This window comes from Glycine max, chromosome 18, assembly GCF_000004515.6.
Source record: "Glycine max cultivar Williams 82 chromosome 18, Glycine_max_v4.0, whole genome shotgun sequence".
Lineage (NCBI taxonomy): Eukaryota > Viridiplantae > Streptophyta > Magnoliopsida > Fabales > Fabaceae > Glycine > Glycine max.
In genome coordinates, this window is record NC_038254.2 from 55,167,573 (window position 1) to 55,181,266 (window position 13,694).

The 13,694-nt window shown below is 34.8% G+C and overlaps 3 protein-coding genes across 3 annotated transcripts; 2 read left to right on the top strand and 1 right to left on the bottom strand.

Moving 5' to 3' along the window:
• Positions 1 to 1,728: 1,728 nt before the first annotated feature.
• Positions 1,729 to 3,418, top strand: LOC100797766 (UPF0301 protein BF2109). The gene is made up of 2 exons (XM_003552499.5): positions 1,729 to 2,015; positions 2,455 to 3,418. Exons 1-2 carry the CDS (start codon positions 1,868 to 1,870, stop codon positions 3,228 to 3,230), a joined length of 924 nt encoding a protein of 307 aa, XP_003552547.1. The 5' UTR covers positions 1,729 to 1,867; the 3' UTR covers positions 3,231 to 3,418.
• A 1,623-nt stretch (positions 3,419 to 5,041) lies between these two features.
• LOC100798295 (isoliquiritigenin 2'-O-methyltransferase) lies at positions 5,042 to 6,969 on the bottom strand. The gene is made up of 4 exons (XM_003552500.5): positions 6,377 to 6,969; positions 5,807 to 6,120; positions 5,603 to 5,667; positions 5,042 to 5,488 (listed from the first exon to the last, which is right to left on the bottom strand). Exons 1-4 carry the CDS (start codon positions 6,835 to 6,837, stop codon positions 5,192 to 5,194), a joined length of 1,137 nt encoding a protein of 378 aa, XP_003552548.1. The 5' UTR covers positions 6,838 to 6,969; the 3' UTR covers positions 5,042 to 5,191.
• Positions 6,970 to 11,481: 4,512 nt separating this feature from the next.
• Positions 11,482 to 13,246, top strand: LOC100797207 (tRNA (guanosine(18)-2'-O)-methyltransferase). The gene is made up of 6 exons (XM_006603523.3): positions 11,482 to 11,487; positions 11,587 to 11,666; positions 11,753 to 11,891; positions 12,230 to 12,291; positions 12,506 to 12,644; positions 13,118 to 13,246. The coding sequence occupies exons 1-6, from the start codon at positions 11,482 to 11,484 to the stop codon at positions 13,244 to 13,246; spliced, it is 555 nt and encodes a 184-aa protein (XP_006603586.3).
• The last annotated feature ends 448 nt before the right edge of the window (positions 13,247 to 13,694 follow it).

Sequence of the window (13,694 nt, forward strand, 5' to 3'; positions counted from 1 at the left end):
AAGTGAATTGTGCAAGCCTTCATTTTGGATAATGGAATGTAAATGGATACCATGTTCGTTTTTGTTGATGTTGATAATACTTTTCTTCCCTTCGTCTTCTCTCTCTAGACCGTAAGTACTTCGAAACCCCTTTCTTTTTCTGCAATAGATCTTATTCTATACATTGATGCTTTTTCTTCATTTATTTGACTTTGTACATTCTTTAGCATTTGGTTGCTAATCTGACTAATAAGACTTTGGATTAGGAATTATTTTTCTTTTAGTTCATAAATCTTCCATTCATGCAACTAGGAGGAAATATTATCACATCATGGTAAGCTCAGTAGACTACAGCATAGACTGTATAAGTAGAACACATTCATTCCTCACAATATTGAGTATTTATTCTTAGCCAAGCAGTCCATCAGGAAATTGCATATATTATTCTTTCTAACCAAACAGTCACTGCTGATGAACTGATAGGGAATGACATTGCATGCATAAAGTCTGTTTCATAGTCTGTTTCATACATAGTATGCCATTGGAATCACTTCATGGTAACTATTAGTTCCTTTCCCTTTTCAGAAGATTCTGTTACAGCATGTCCGTCCTACTCCTAACAAATTACTTTATAGATGATCTTTGGATCCGTCAATGACATTGCACATTTGACAAAAAAGAAATGAAGGTGAAATTATATTTTGGCATGCCAAATAGATGCTGTATAACGACTGGCATCGTTGCTCATTAATTTTTATAATGGCATTTCATGTATTTTGGATATGAGATTCGTCTTGTTCTATTAATTTATTCCAGTTTGAGTTGTTTTGCTTAAGCCAATCCTTCTATTAAGTAAGCCCCATGAGTCATGACCCAACAAAGGGCCACACAAATAAAATGGAAGGTGCAAGATACAAGTTGGGAGGTTCAAGATCTTTTATCAGGTAATTGACTTGTTTTGAATGATAAGACAATTAGCAAATCCCTACCCTTGCAGAGCATAAGAGATTCTCATTGGAGGATTTTAGTGGTAATCAAATACATGTTTATTGTTCTTGGGCTAACGCAGAATAGCCATGTGTACAAAGAAAACTTTATTTGGAGAAGTAAAATTCATTTTAATGATCTTTATGCTTTAATAGATTAGTCTCATGACTTGAAATCATGGACAATTGGAGATACTTTGCTTTGAGCAAAAGTATACTCACATAAATTATGTTAACTTAGAACTTGACGCACATATTACCTAACCTTGATTGAAACCAATCCAAGTTTGAATAAATAATTTGTTTAAAATATCAAGAATAAAAAATAAATTCTTCTTAAAACGTATCATCAACACAAACCTTCCTATTAATCCATCGATATTGCAAATTGACCCATTCGGTCATTCTTAGATAAGAGGTCAATTCCAGAGTAATCCAACACTAATATACCTCTCTAGTTTAATGCTGCCTATGTTCTCTCTCTCTTTTTTTTTTATCTGTGAATCCCACGTGTCCCCTTCTCTATAATGATGAATATCCACAAGTTGAAAACATTTTCAAAATTGGAAGTTGGTGCACAAACAAGTGGCATAGAACCTGACACATCACACAAAAAGTTTTTGATCCATCCAATACCCCCAAATAAAGTTCCCGGGAACCCTAAGTGTTGGTCATCCTATGTGGCATTTGTCAAAGTTTATCCACTGGCCCATACTTTTGAGACACCCAACTTGGATTAGATGCCCTTGTTAAAAAAAAAAAAAAAAAACAAAGAGATGTAGATGTCGTAGAACTATGTGGTGCAGATTAAACCTCATTCCACATTTATACACATTCCACCAAACTCTCGTCACTTCATTTCATTTCACCACCTATCTGAATTTACAAGGAACTCAACTAACATGGAAGCATGTTTTCTCTCCCACAATTCCTTCACCAAAACCACTGATCAACTCATCCCCACAATCAGAAACGGGTCTCTACCACACCCCAAACGATCTTCTCAACATTTCCACTATAGAAAAGCTAGAATTCCACTTCCCATATCATGTAAGTTCCTCATATTAAGATCAATATTCATTCATTTTCTAGCACTATAGTATGAGTAAATACTTCATTTTTACACCATCTGATCACAAAAAAATTACTCCCTCTGTTCCTTTTTATAAAAAACAAGTTTTAGTATATTTTACACTAAAACTGATTTACTATAAAAGGATCCAAGACAGTATCATTCAAGATAAATTTGTGGATGTATATAATAATTATTTTTAAAATCTTATATATCATGATTTTGATTTATTTTACACTTTTTTTTATCATGCATAACGATGGTATTCAGATTTAAACCTAGAATTTTGTATAAACCATCTAAACCTTTAATCACTATACTTATCCTAGGTTTATGATCAACTTTTTATAAATTAAACTCATTTCATAGTCTCAAGATCTACTCCTTTTAATCTTAAAATTTGTGATGTGATCACAGGCTGCCACATGTCATCACCATCACCATTTGATGATGATGAAAAATCTACCCTAAGTGGTGATTGGCGATCTTTCCGAGCAAAACTGGTGGCTGGAGAACAATTGACAAGGCCTGTTGAGGAGGTTTCTTTTTCTTCGGTGAACGATCTAGACATTGTTGTGGATCACCCTCCACTGATCACCATTGGTGACAAATGGGCCCACGTAATCCACGAGCCCGAAAAGGGGTGTATACTAATTGCCACCGAAAAGCTTGATGGGGTCCATATTTTCGAACGAACGGTGATCCTTCTGCTGTCAACTGGGCCCTTAGGCCCATCAGGGATCATCCTGAATCGTCCATCCTTGATGTCAATCAAGGAGACTAGATCAACGGCTCTGGACGTGGAGGGCACGTTTTCCAATAGTCCCTTGTTCTTTGGGGGGCCCTTGGAGGAAGGGCTTTTTTTGTTGAGCCCAAAAGAGGGTGGTGGTGGTGGTGATGGGGTGGGGAAAAGTGGGGTGTTTGAGGAAGTGATGAAGGGCTTGTATTATGGGGCAAAGGAAAGTGTTGGTTGTGCTGCTGAGATGGTGAAGAGGAATGTGATTGGGCTTGGGGATTTTAGGTTCTTTGACGGGTATTGTGGGTGGGAGAAGGAGCAATTGAGAGATGAGATAAGGGCTGGGTATTGGACTGTGGCTGCTTGTAGCCCAAGTGTGGTTGGGCTGGGGAGTGTGGGAAGTGTTGGGCTTTGGGATGAGGTTCTTGGGCTTATGTCCAGAAGGAAGGTCATGTAATGAGGCATAGAAGTAGTTTCCAGCCAAGAAAATGAGCTTTGACCGTGAAGTTGAAACGTGAAAGTCGAAAGCAAATTGTTATTATAAGGATCTAACAATTTGTAGGCATAAGAAAAGAAACAGAAATTGTCTGATTCGGTTGAATTCTTACGTGCTGTATGCCTTATAAATTATAATTATTTTCCTAATTGTGTTTTTGTGTGACTGGTTGTTGTGTTTAGTTGTTTGATGATGTTAAGTGAGATATTTTTGCGTTCTTCACGGTGAAAATATCTGGTCTTTAAAGCAATATATCCCTATAAATGCATTTCAACCTTGTCAGATAAGATAACTAGATAATTAATGAATGACTTCACGTAGATCAAATGATAATTTGAAGAATAATATCAAAATTGTTGGTATAAGTGATTTAAGACTTCTTAATTAAAATTGATATTGTATTCGATCTTCAATTTAAGTATGAAGTCAGTATCGTTTTATCCTAAAATAAACTGATTTAATGAAAAGAAATTAATTGAATGTAAAATAAAAAGATATATCGGATTTATCCAACAAAAATTACACTTAGTGTTTGTTTGGATGAAGTATTTTAAAATTTCAGGAATTTTAAAATTTAGAAAAATTAAAATGCATCAATTAAAATTTTTTGTTTGGATAAACCAATTTAAATTCTCAGAAATTCACAATCGTTGAGATGTAAAGTGAAAAGGCTTTGACTAGTTGACTCCTTATCCAATTCACAGAGGGTCCAACCAAGGTCGCTCTCGCCGTTTGATTTCATCATCATCCATCGCCAATGAAGCGAAAGAAATGCTCGGAACTGGAAGAGCAAACCCTCCTCTCCAAATACTCCTAGCTCCTCCGTTCAAGAACCCTTGCCAAGCTTAAAACGCGTGAGAAGAAGTTCAAGCCGGTGGCGGAGCACGTGAACGCGGTGCATCGCCTCCTCGACCCAGCCTCGTTGCCCTTCAAGTGGTCGTGGCGCGACGTCTCGATAAAGGTGCAGAACATGTGTCACTAGTACCTTGGTGTCAAGCAGAAGATCTGCCTCTCCCTTCACCACTTCAATTGGAAGGACGATAACAATCATTGGGAGAATTTTCTTAAATACAAAGAAGGTGAGGAGGTTGGGTTCGATGGTGGAGCTGAGGGAGGTGGTGGTGAAGCGCGAGGAGAGGTAGCGGGAGAGGGAGTTCCGCCGGAAGAAGGTGGAGGCAAAGCGGGAGAGGAAGAGGAGAGAGGCGGAGTTTCAGTGGGAGAGGCAGAGGGAGTGGTTGGAGGATCGGGAGATGGAGCTGGAGGAGCGCCAGTTGAGGTGGGTCAGTGTGCTCTTGTTCTTCTCAGCCAACGCGACAACCTTCCAAAAGGAGGAGTTTACCCTCCTGGGATCATCTTTGGTCCAACTGATCTCCAGGAAAGACTTCAACAGAATGGAATATCCTTTGATGTCATCTCAGAAAGCACCATTTCTTCTTGACTTTTACATTTTAGTAGAAACAAGTGCTGTTCACAAAACTTAATTATTATAAGTGAGTGGGGGAGAGACTATTTGTTTTGTTTAACTTTGTTGTATAAGGATACTATACTTATACTAAGATTTGGCTTGATATGCGTTTGGATCGTTGCATCATCTTTTATCTGCTATACTTGCTCATTACTTTTGTCTTTTATGATAGTTTAAACAACAGTGCGTGGTAGGGGAGAAGAAAATATCCACGTTAGCATAATTACATTAATCAACATATAAAAACATTTTGTATCAAAATATATTCTTATTATTCATAAAATGCAGTAAAAAAGACATGGGAAAATTAATGTGCATTTCATTGAAATGCCAAATTATTTCTGACATGATCTAGTATCAAAATATATTCTTATTATTCATAAAATGCTGTAAAAAAGACATGGGAAAATTAATGTGCATTTCATTGAAATGCCAAATTATTTCTGACATGATCTACTTATTTGTAAAATTCCATCACTGCCATAGTAGAGAAAGCCCGACAAACAACTTGAAACCTAGAAAATCCAGAACGCTTGCCCAAACTTTCAAATTGTTTCTCAGTTCTTTCCCTTCCACCAGGTGTAATAAACATGATGTTATCAAGAATTGAAATCATTTTGCAATCATTTGTAGGTTCTGGATCTTCTGGCACTATGAGATCCCCAACAATGACCTTCCCGTTTGGTGGCAAAGCTTTGTGACAATTGCTTAAAAGTTCTATGGCTTTTTCATCCGACCAATTATGGCATATGGCCTGGAACAATGTTATCCACATAAGGACACAAATTTTGGTTAGCACTTCATCAGTGAGATTTGATCAAGTTATCAAAAAAAGAATAATCGAAGTTTAGGTAATGTGTTTACTAACCTTTAGCATTATGGCATCACCTTGTGGAACACCTTCAAACATATTTCCCCCAATATGCTCAACCCCTAAAAATGAAACTTGGTAGTTTTTTATTAATGATTTTATGAAAATTAACAATGTAACCATTTGAGTTGTAGGAGATTGATGTGATTCAATTACTCCTACAGAAGCAAGTAGGTGCGGCTAGAGAGATGGATTGATTACCTGGAATGGGTGGTGAATTTTCAATCACATGTGGGAGGTCAAAATTAATTCCCTTAATTGAAGGGTATTTGGAGATGATCAATTTGAGACATTGTCCAGTTCCACCTGCTACATTAACCAAAGTTGATATACCCTCATATCCTGTGTATACTTCAAGTATTTTTTTCATATGGGTTGTGCATACATCATTCATTGCTTTGTTAAATACGTGGTTTAGTTCTGGTTCTTTCCCAAAGTACTCGAACTTAGAAATTCCATGAACCTTCTTGAATAGGTCAATCTCAGGATCAATAATCGCTTCCTTAAAATTCAACCTATATTATAACAAAGTTAGCATTTCAATATATTTGCACAGATACAAATTAGTAGTAACTAATACTTGAGTACAATGGTGACAACTAACAATGATTCGATGCACAACAGGATTTCCAATCCTAACAGGAAAAGGGGTAATGAATACTCAATTTCAAGTGAGTAAACAAAATTCCATACTAGATATCATAGATACATATAGAATTCTATGGAAAGCCTTGAATAAATGATGATATTAAGCATAGCAAAAATACTTACCATACTCCTAACATCGCAGGGTGACACAGAAATGATGTGAATGAAGCAAGATAGCCACCACCATTTTTATCATAGACGAAATATTTACCCGATGGTGAGACCGCATAAACTCTCACGGCGCTACCATTCTCATCGGTGCGAGTGGAAACAGTGAGAAGAGAGTAGCTAGCAAGCAAGAGCAACAAACGCTCAAGCCTATTTGGCAAGTCAGAGTGGTGTTGTTGTGTTGGTAATAACAACTTGGAAGCAATTTCATGGGGTGACATGAATCCACCACTCTCTTCTGAGCTTTCCTTCCCAATGATCTCAAACACTTTGAGCTCAATTGCAGCGTTGAGAGCGGCAGGAAAGACCACATTGGAACCGAGCACCATGGCATCCAGGATAATATCAGTGTCTTCTCTTTGTGGGGTGGCAGTTTCCACCACATGGTTCTCTTTCTCTAAGCAACACGAACTCATGTTACTTTGTTAATTTCGGTTAGTATAGTTTTGTGATATTTTCTCTTCTGTGATGTACGTATATAATGTGCTGTTTTTATAGGCACATTTAACACTACTTGTTATCAGCTATGTATACATTAAAAATAATTTCTTGCTTTTTTGTCTACCTCGTTTGATATGTTTTAGGTAACGTATAGTTCTACATTCAACTCTTCAAGGTTATAATTTTTCTAAAATGTTCTTCAATAAATAAAATACTAATAAAATACATTATGCGGCTGGCTTCATGACATTACATTACGAGTAACGATGGAAATGGGTAAGACTTATATTCATTAATCATATAAAAAAAATTAATCAACCTTTTAGTGATCCATAAATATCTTATAAAAATAAATTTTATTGTGCTTATAAATCAATAATCATATAATTAGTTTGAAATTAACTAATCTTATAAATTTAGATATTTTATTGACTAACAAATTTATCATACACTTAATTCTAATCAAATATAGAATTTCCACATACTTATTATTATTAACAATTCATAATTATTTCATTAATTTCATTTTAGACCACACATATATGATTCATTCACGTTATAATCAATAAAAAATAATATTATATATATATATATATATATATATATCAGTGTGCATAGTGATGCGTCAGTGGTTTTTTTCTTTCGTGTATTACACTACTTCTCTCTCCATAATGCCTAAAGTACACTACTTTGGAAAAAATTTCCCAAAGTACACGTCTTTTTATCTTGCACTTGGAAGTCGGGTTTGGCCACCTCGACTTCCGTTCTTCAGCTTTTTTTTTTCTTTTATTTATTTATTATTTAATATAAATTAAAATTTAATTAAAGTTAAATATTATATTATATAAAATTATTTTTATTAGATTTTAAAAATATTAATTTAATAAATTAATCTTAGAAAAATTATTTTATATTTTTTTAAGGAGAAATATAAATATGAAAAAAATATAAAAATTGGAAAAAATTATAGTATAAATTTGTATTTATGTTATATGTAATTTTGTAGTTAAATTTATGTTTTGTTATTTTTTTATTATGTTCTTAAAAATAAAAAATAATAAAATTAGTTAGTAACATTAACATAAATTAAAGAAAATACGGTGAAAAAATAATTGATACATTTGTCTTACAAAGTAGACAAAATTTCAAATTGTAGTAACTTGGATGATAGTCGACAATAATGCAACATATTAAAAATTACAATTACAACACAAATATGACAAAACTAATGATGATCTGGAATATGTTGTGCAGAATACATGTCTTCTTTTATTTGGATTACTGATTTGCTAAAAATAGCCAAAATTTCTATTGTGCGTTTCCAATAGTTGGATTGTGCTAATACCTTTAGCACGTCTTCGTCATTTTTCAATTCTGTTATCTCATATTCATCAAATTTTTTAAATACTTAGCATGACCTGGTTGTCGAAAGAACAATCGTCTAACCAATTGTGATTCGTGAATTCCATCAGGGGGGACTCCTATAGGTGCAACTTGCTTGATTAAATCCTTGAGTTTGTCAATGATACATCCCGAAGGAATGCCAAATCTTATTGGATTAGTTCCAGTAAATGAGTAACCTAAAAACTCACCTTGTCGTGGTATGTTCCACTTCCCGTTGTAATACATAAGTGCATCATGAGTAGGAGTAATAGTTGATTGAAGCAGGTTGAGTATAGCATCCGATGGTCTAATAATGGTACATAATAATTTTATATGGCCAACACGCTCATTACACATTAACATTGTGTAAACATCATCATCATTTTTCAATTGTAGAGATATAAAAAATTATTGTTGACCTGCATCTATGAATGGTTGTTGATAATAGACTTCATCCACTAATTGAGCGTTAGTTAGTTGAAGGGTGTTGTGCATTCTACACTTGAGTGTATTAAAAGAACAGTCGTTAGGAACTCGCATTAGTGTTGGAGTGGGACTTTGAAAATAAACACCAGTTTGGTTGTGAGTGATTGATCCATTTGGAAAAATGAAGGCTAATCTGGAGTTAGCAATGGTCTGGCTGCTTGTTTTTCTCAAAAATGACATACTAATAAGATTGAATTTGGTTAATAAGAGTATGTTGTGTGAGATTGTGCGTTTGTATTGTGTGTGTTGTGTTATTTATAGTGGTATGAGTATCTTGCCACGTTGATGTGTATTGGAATCCAATGTTTCTTTTTCCTGAGTAACTGATGTACCAAACGTCCATTATAATTTCAGAGTGAACAAAGAGATTATGAGCTGTCCATTTCATTTCAGTTTTGCAGGTGAGATATTTAATTTTTAGAGACGTGTGCAAATTGCAGAGTGTTGTTAATTTGGACTGTGATTTTTCCCTTATAATTAAAGCTGCAAATGTCCATGATGATTTTTAGAGTGAACAAAGAGACTATGAGTTGTCCATTTTATGTCAGTTTTGCAGGTGAGACATTTAATTTTTAAAGACGTGTTTAAATTGTAGAGTGTTGTCAATTTGGACTGTGATTTTTCCCTTGTAATTAAAGCTGCAAACATCCATGATGATTTTCAGAGTGAACAAAGAGATTATGAACTGTCCATTTCATGTCAGTTTTGTAGGTGAGACATTTAATTATTAAAGACGTATTTAAATTGCAGAGTGTTGTCAATTTGGACTGTGATTTTTTCCTTGTAATTAAAGCCGCAGACATCCATGATGATTTTCAGAGTGAACAAAGGGATTATGAGTTGTTCATTTCATTTCAGTTTTGTCGATGAAACATTTAATTTTTAGAAACAGTGTAGTGTAAATTGCAAAGTATTGTGAATTTTGACAGTTATGTTACCATGTCAACTACTGCAGTAAAGGTGGGTAAACAGAAAATTGCTAATTTAAATTTAAAGGAAAAATTATTTCAATACGTAAAGTGATAACTGAAGACAGACATAAGACATTGCATGAAAATCTCAAAGAAGAAATAACTTAGACATGAATGATTCGTAGATTACCAATCCTGTTTGAATATAGGTTCGTGGGATGGAGACAGGTTACTTCCTTCGGGCCCGGAAGAGGAGTCAGTATCACTATCATGGTTTTTGACCCAACAAGTCTCGTATTCATCTGATAAGTCCTCAAGATTAGAGGTTGAGCCATGTTGGTTGCGTGGTGGGTTATTATTGTGACAAATTATGACAAATAACTCTACAAATGGTAGCGATGGGTTGTTGTAAAAAATGTTAAACATTTGTCGAACATCAACATCATCTCGCAGAATAAAAGATGTGTACATATAGCATTGTCCTGACTCAAATATAGGGCACCGAAAGTGAAGATGTTGGATATGTTGTTATGGGTCAATGTTTAGTTTTTGGTGAACAAGTTCAAGCAATTGTGTAAAGGTTATGACCTTGTCGACCATGAAAGTTTTTGTGTTGCTACTAACGAAGGTGGTGCCCTCATTAGTATTGCAAATTTGGTCGTCATAGTAAACACAAACATATGCAGTTAGGTGACAAATTGCGGTAGGGATTGAGATGAAAATTTGAAATTGTTACGAATGTCTTTAGTTGTAGTGGTATTTATAGAATTTGGTTATAGTTGAGTGAGTCACTAGTTAACTGTGCATTTAGATGAACGGGTAAATGAATATTTAAGCATATTTACAAGGGTCCATAATGTGCAAATTGCCGAGTGAAAAAGAACTGAGTGAAAAAAACTGAGTTGTCCACGTCATGTCAGTTTTACTGGTGCGACATTAATTTTTTTAGAGACGTGTGCAAATTGCCGAGTGTTGTCAATTTCAACTGTGATTTATCCCTGGTAATTGATGGAGCAGAAGTCCATTATAATTATCAGAGTGAAAATAAAATTGAGTTGTCCATGTCATGTCAGTTTGACTGGTGCGACATTTATTTTTTTAGAGACGTGTGCAAATTGCTGAGTGTTGTCAATTTTGAATGTGATTTATCTCTGGTAATTGATGGAGTAGAAGTTCATTATAATTATCAAAGTGAAAAAAAATTGACTAGTCCATGTCATGTCAGTTCTATTGGTGAGACATTTATTTTTTTAGAGACCTATGCAAATTGCAGAGTGTTGTCAATTTTGACTGTGATTTATCCCTGATAATTGATGCAGCAGAAGTCCATTATAATCATAATTCACATTACGTAGCCTCGATTAAAATCAGTAATGTGGATGTTTTTGCATCGATTTTTGAGAGAGTAAACTACCATGTTAATCTGTGTAAGTGTGTGTTTGGATAGCCCCCAAAATCATGGTAGACCATGGTGAGTTGAGTCAACCTTGATTTTGACCAAATTTTGCATGTGTGGATTGTTTTTGAAAATCTTGGTAGAATCAATTATGATGCAAAAAAATCATGGTAGAGTTGAAGCCAGTAGGAGTTGCTTCTACTTCTACCAAAATCAATTCTACAATTATCAATTCTGTAAAATCGATTTTTGAAAGATTTCATTCCAAACAAATTTTGTCACCGCCAATCCAAACAAACACTAAGTATATAGGCTGTCACATTAGTCCTGAAAGTAATAAAATTCCAAATAAGCCTTGAAAGTGAAATTCGTCAATGACATTAGTCTTATGATTAAAATAATGTGACTTGAGTAATAATGTAAACATATGTTTAGGGACTAATATGACAGTAAGCAGATAAATTTATGGAATTGGATTTCAAGAACTTATTTTGAATTGCAGTTTCCTCAGTTTTATGGTCTAATATCATAATGCTATACACTTTCAGGAACCAACATGGTGTTTACTCATTTTGGAGTTTACTGAAATGATGCCAATGCATGATTCGAGTTTCACAATTATTGAGGCGTTATTATTACGAGTTATGAACAGTGTTATTTGACATTGTTGAAAATGCTGTTATTGAAATGTTTTGCCTGACTTCCTTGTTGCAGGTATAAAGATAATCGCCATGTGAGCATGGGTGCAGAGAAATGGTTGGACATTGAACTGTGGGACTCTACAAAGGAGTGCTTTAAAATGTTGAAATCACGCGGTTATCGAATTGCCACAACTCATGTGGGAATGGATGCGGTATGGTTTGTCTCTGTTATTTTTTAGTTGCCTATGTTTTGCTTTGTTGCAAATATGTGCATAGGGGACCAATGTCTGGATAAAGGTGAGCGTTGTGTTAGGCAGTTGACAGCCAAGGTGCCAACTTGAAATTTTGTTGAATGTTTGTGACATGGTTTTATCTGGAGAAATTGTGTGCAACCAGTAATCACAATATATATTGGTGCCTTCCATTCATTATTTGATGAATCGTTTTGTTTCTCCATTTGTGTTTAGTTATTATAAATCCCAAGGCAAAATGTTCAAAGTCTTCAAATGACATGCAGTGACGTTTACTAACCTTTTCTTGTTGTGTACAGGTCTCTATTCTTGATTTAGATTGGTCCAGCCCAACTACAATCGTGGTTGGGAATGAAAATAGGTTATTTCCTTCATTTTCTTGATGCCTCAATGTAGCTGTCAATTTGTTCTTGTTTACTGAGTACTGAGTCTACTGACTATTAGTAGTCAGGGGATCACCAACTGTCTCGACATTGAATTAAAATATTAAATAATTCTTATATTTCCTGTGACTTAGGTCTTACTTTCTGCTCAGGTTTTGTATGTATTTAACGGTGGCTATTTTCTTTTTGCAGGGGTATTAGTGATGAGGCATTGGAGTTGTCAGATCTGCATTGCAGTATTCCTATGGCAGGAATGGTGAAGTCTTTCAATGTTTCAGTTGCTGCAGGAATCCTCATGCACCATGCTGTTTGTGATAGAATATCTCGTATGGTAATGATTTTAGTTTATGTACTTTATGTGGTGCAGAATGACAAATCAATTTGAATCGTATATCTGGGTTTTGTCGTTCAAACATTGATATTGTAGAGATGGGAAAAAACAAGTTATCATATGCGTACTCCTATAGGAAAACAATTTAGTTTCTAATTTTGATTTTAACAATCCAATTGCTATACTGCTACAGTTGAGCATTTGTTTTCTTCAATGGGACATTCCAATCTTCTTTTAATCTACAAAGCCATCTATAAAGTGCTTATTCAAGTGGCACTGTTTTCCCCCTTTTTTCTTTTTCTATTTTTTTACATTTCCTGTAAGTAAATAACTAAATAAGATCGGTTGTTCAACAAAGTTCATATGACATCAAATTCAACTCTGGTTTTATAATCCGTTTGTCACTGTCATTATCAAAGTTTGCTGCATGCTGTTTGACATTTAGCTGACTATATTTTTCATAACATTTGCAGGGCTATCATGGTGATATGACAGTAGAAGAATGCCAGATTCTACTTGCAGAGTTTTTGTTGCGTCATAGCAAGAGTTCGATTAGTATTGTTGAAGATTATGCAATGCGTAAAGCAGTAACATTGACTTAACAGTAATAACAGGAAGTCAAACTTCTTCTGATTGTGTGCTTGGCTGCTTGCTTGTACTTGACAAGGAGACAAACCAGAGGCTAGATTGTCTGACTGATTGATTCCTACAAACTAGCATTAGCCGATGCATGCCGTGCAAGGCTCACAGATGACAACGGGAACCTTATCAACTAGCCAGCTTCTATTTAGACTATAGAATTTTTCCTGAATGATGTGCTTTCTAGCCCAATTACTTAGCAATGGGGAATGATGCCATCAAAAGTGCAATTGTATTTTCTTTATGTGGATTTTGCGGGCACTACTATGTCTAATGGTTTATTAGGATGAGAGAAGAAAATAGGAGAGAAACTTTTAAGTGAAATTTTTTGCTTCCTCGTTCATTTCTTTTGAACTCATGGCTTTCTTCTAATGACATGTCAATTTTAATAATTATTTATGATTGTAATTA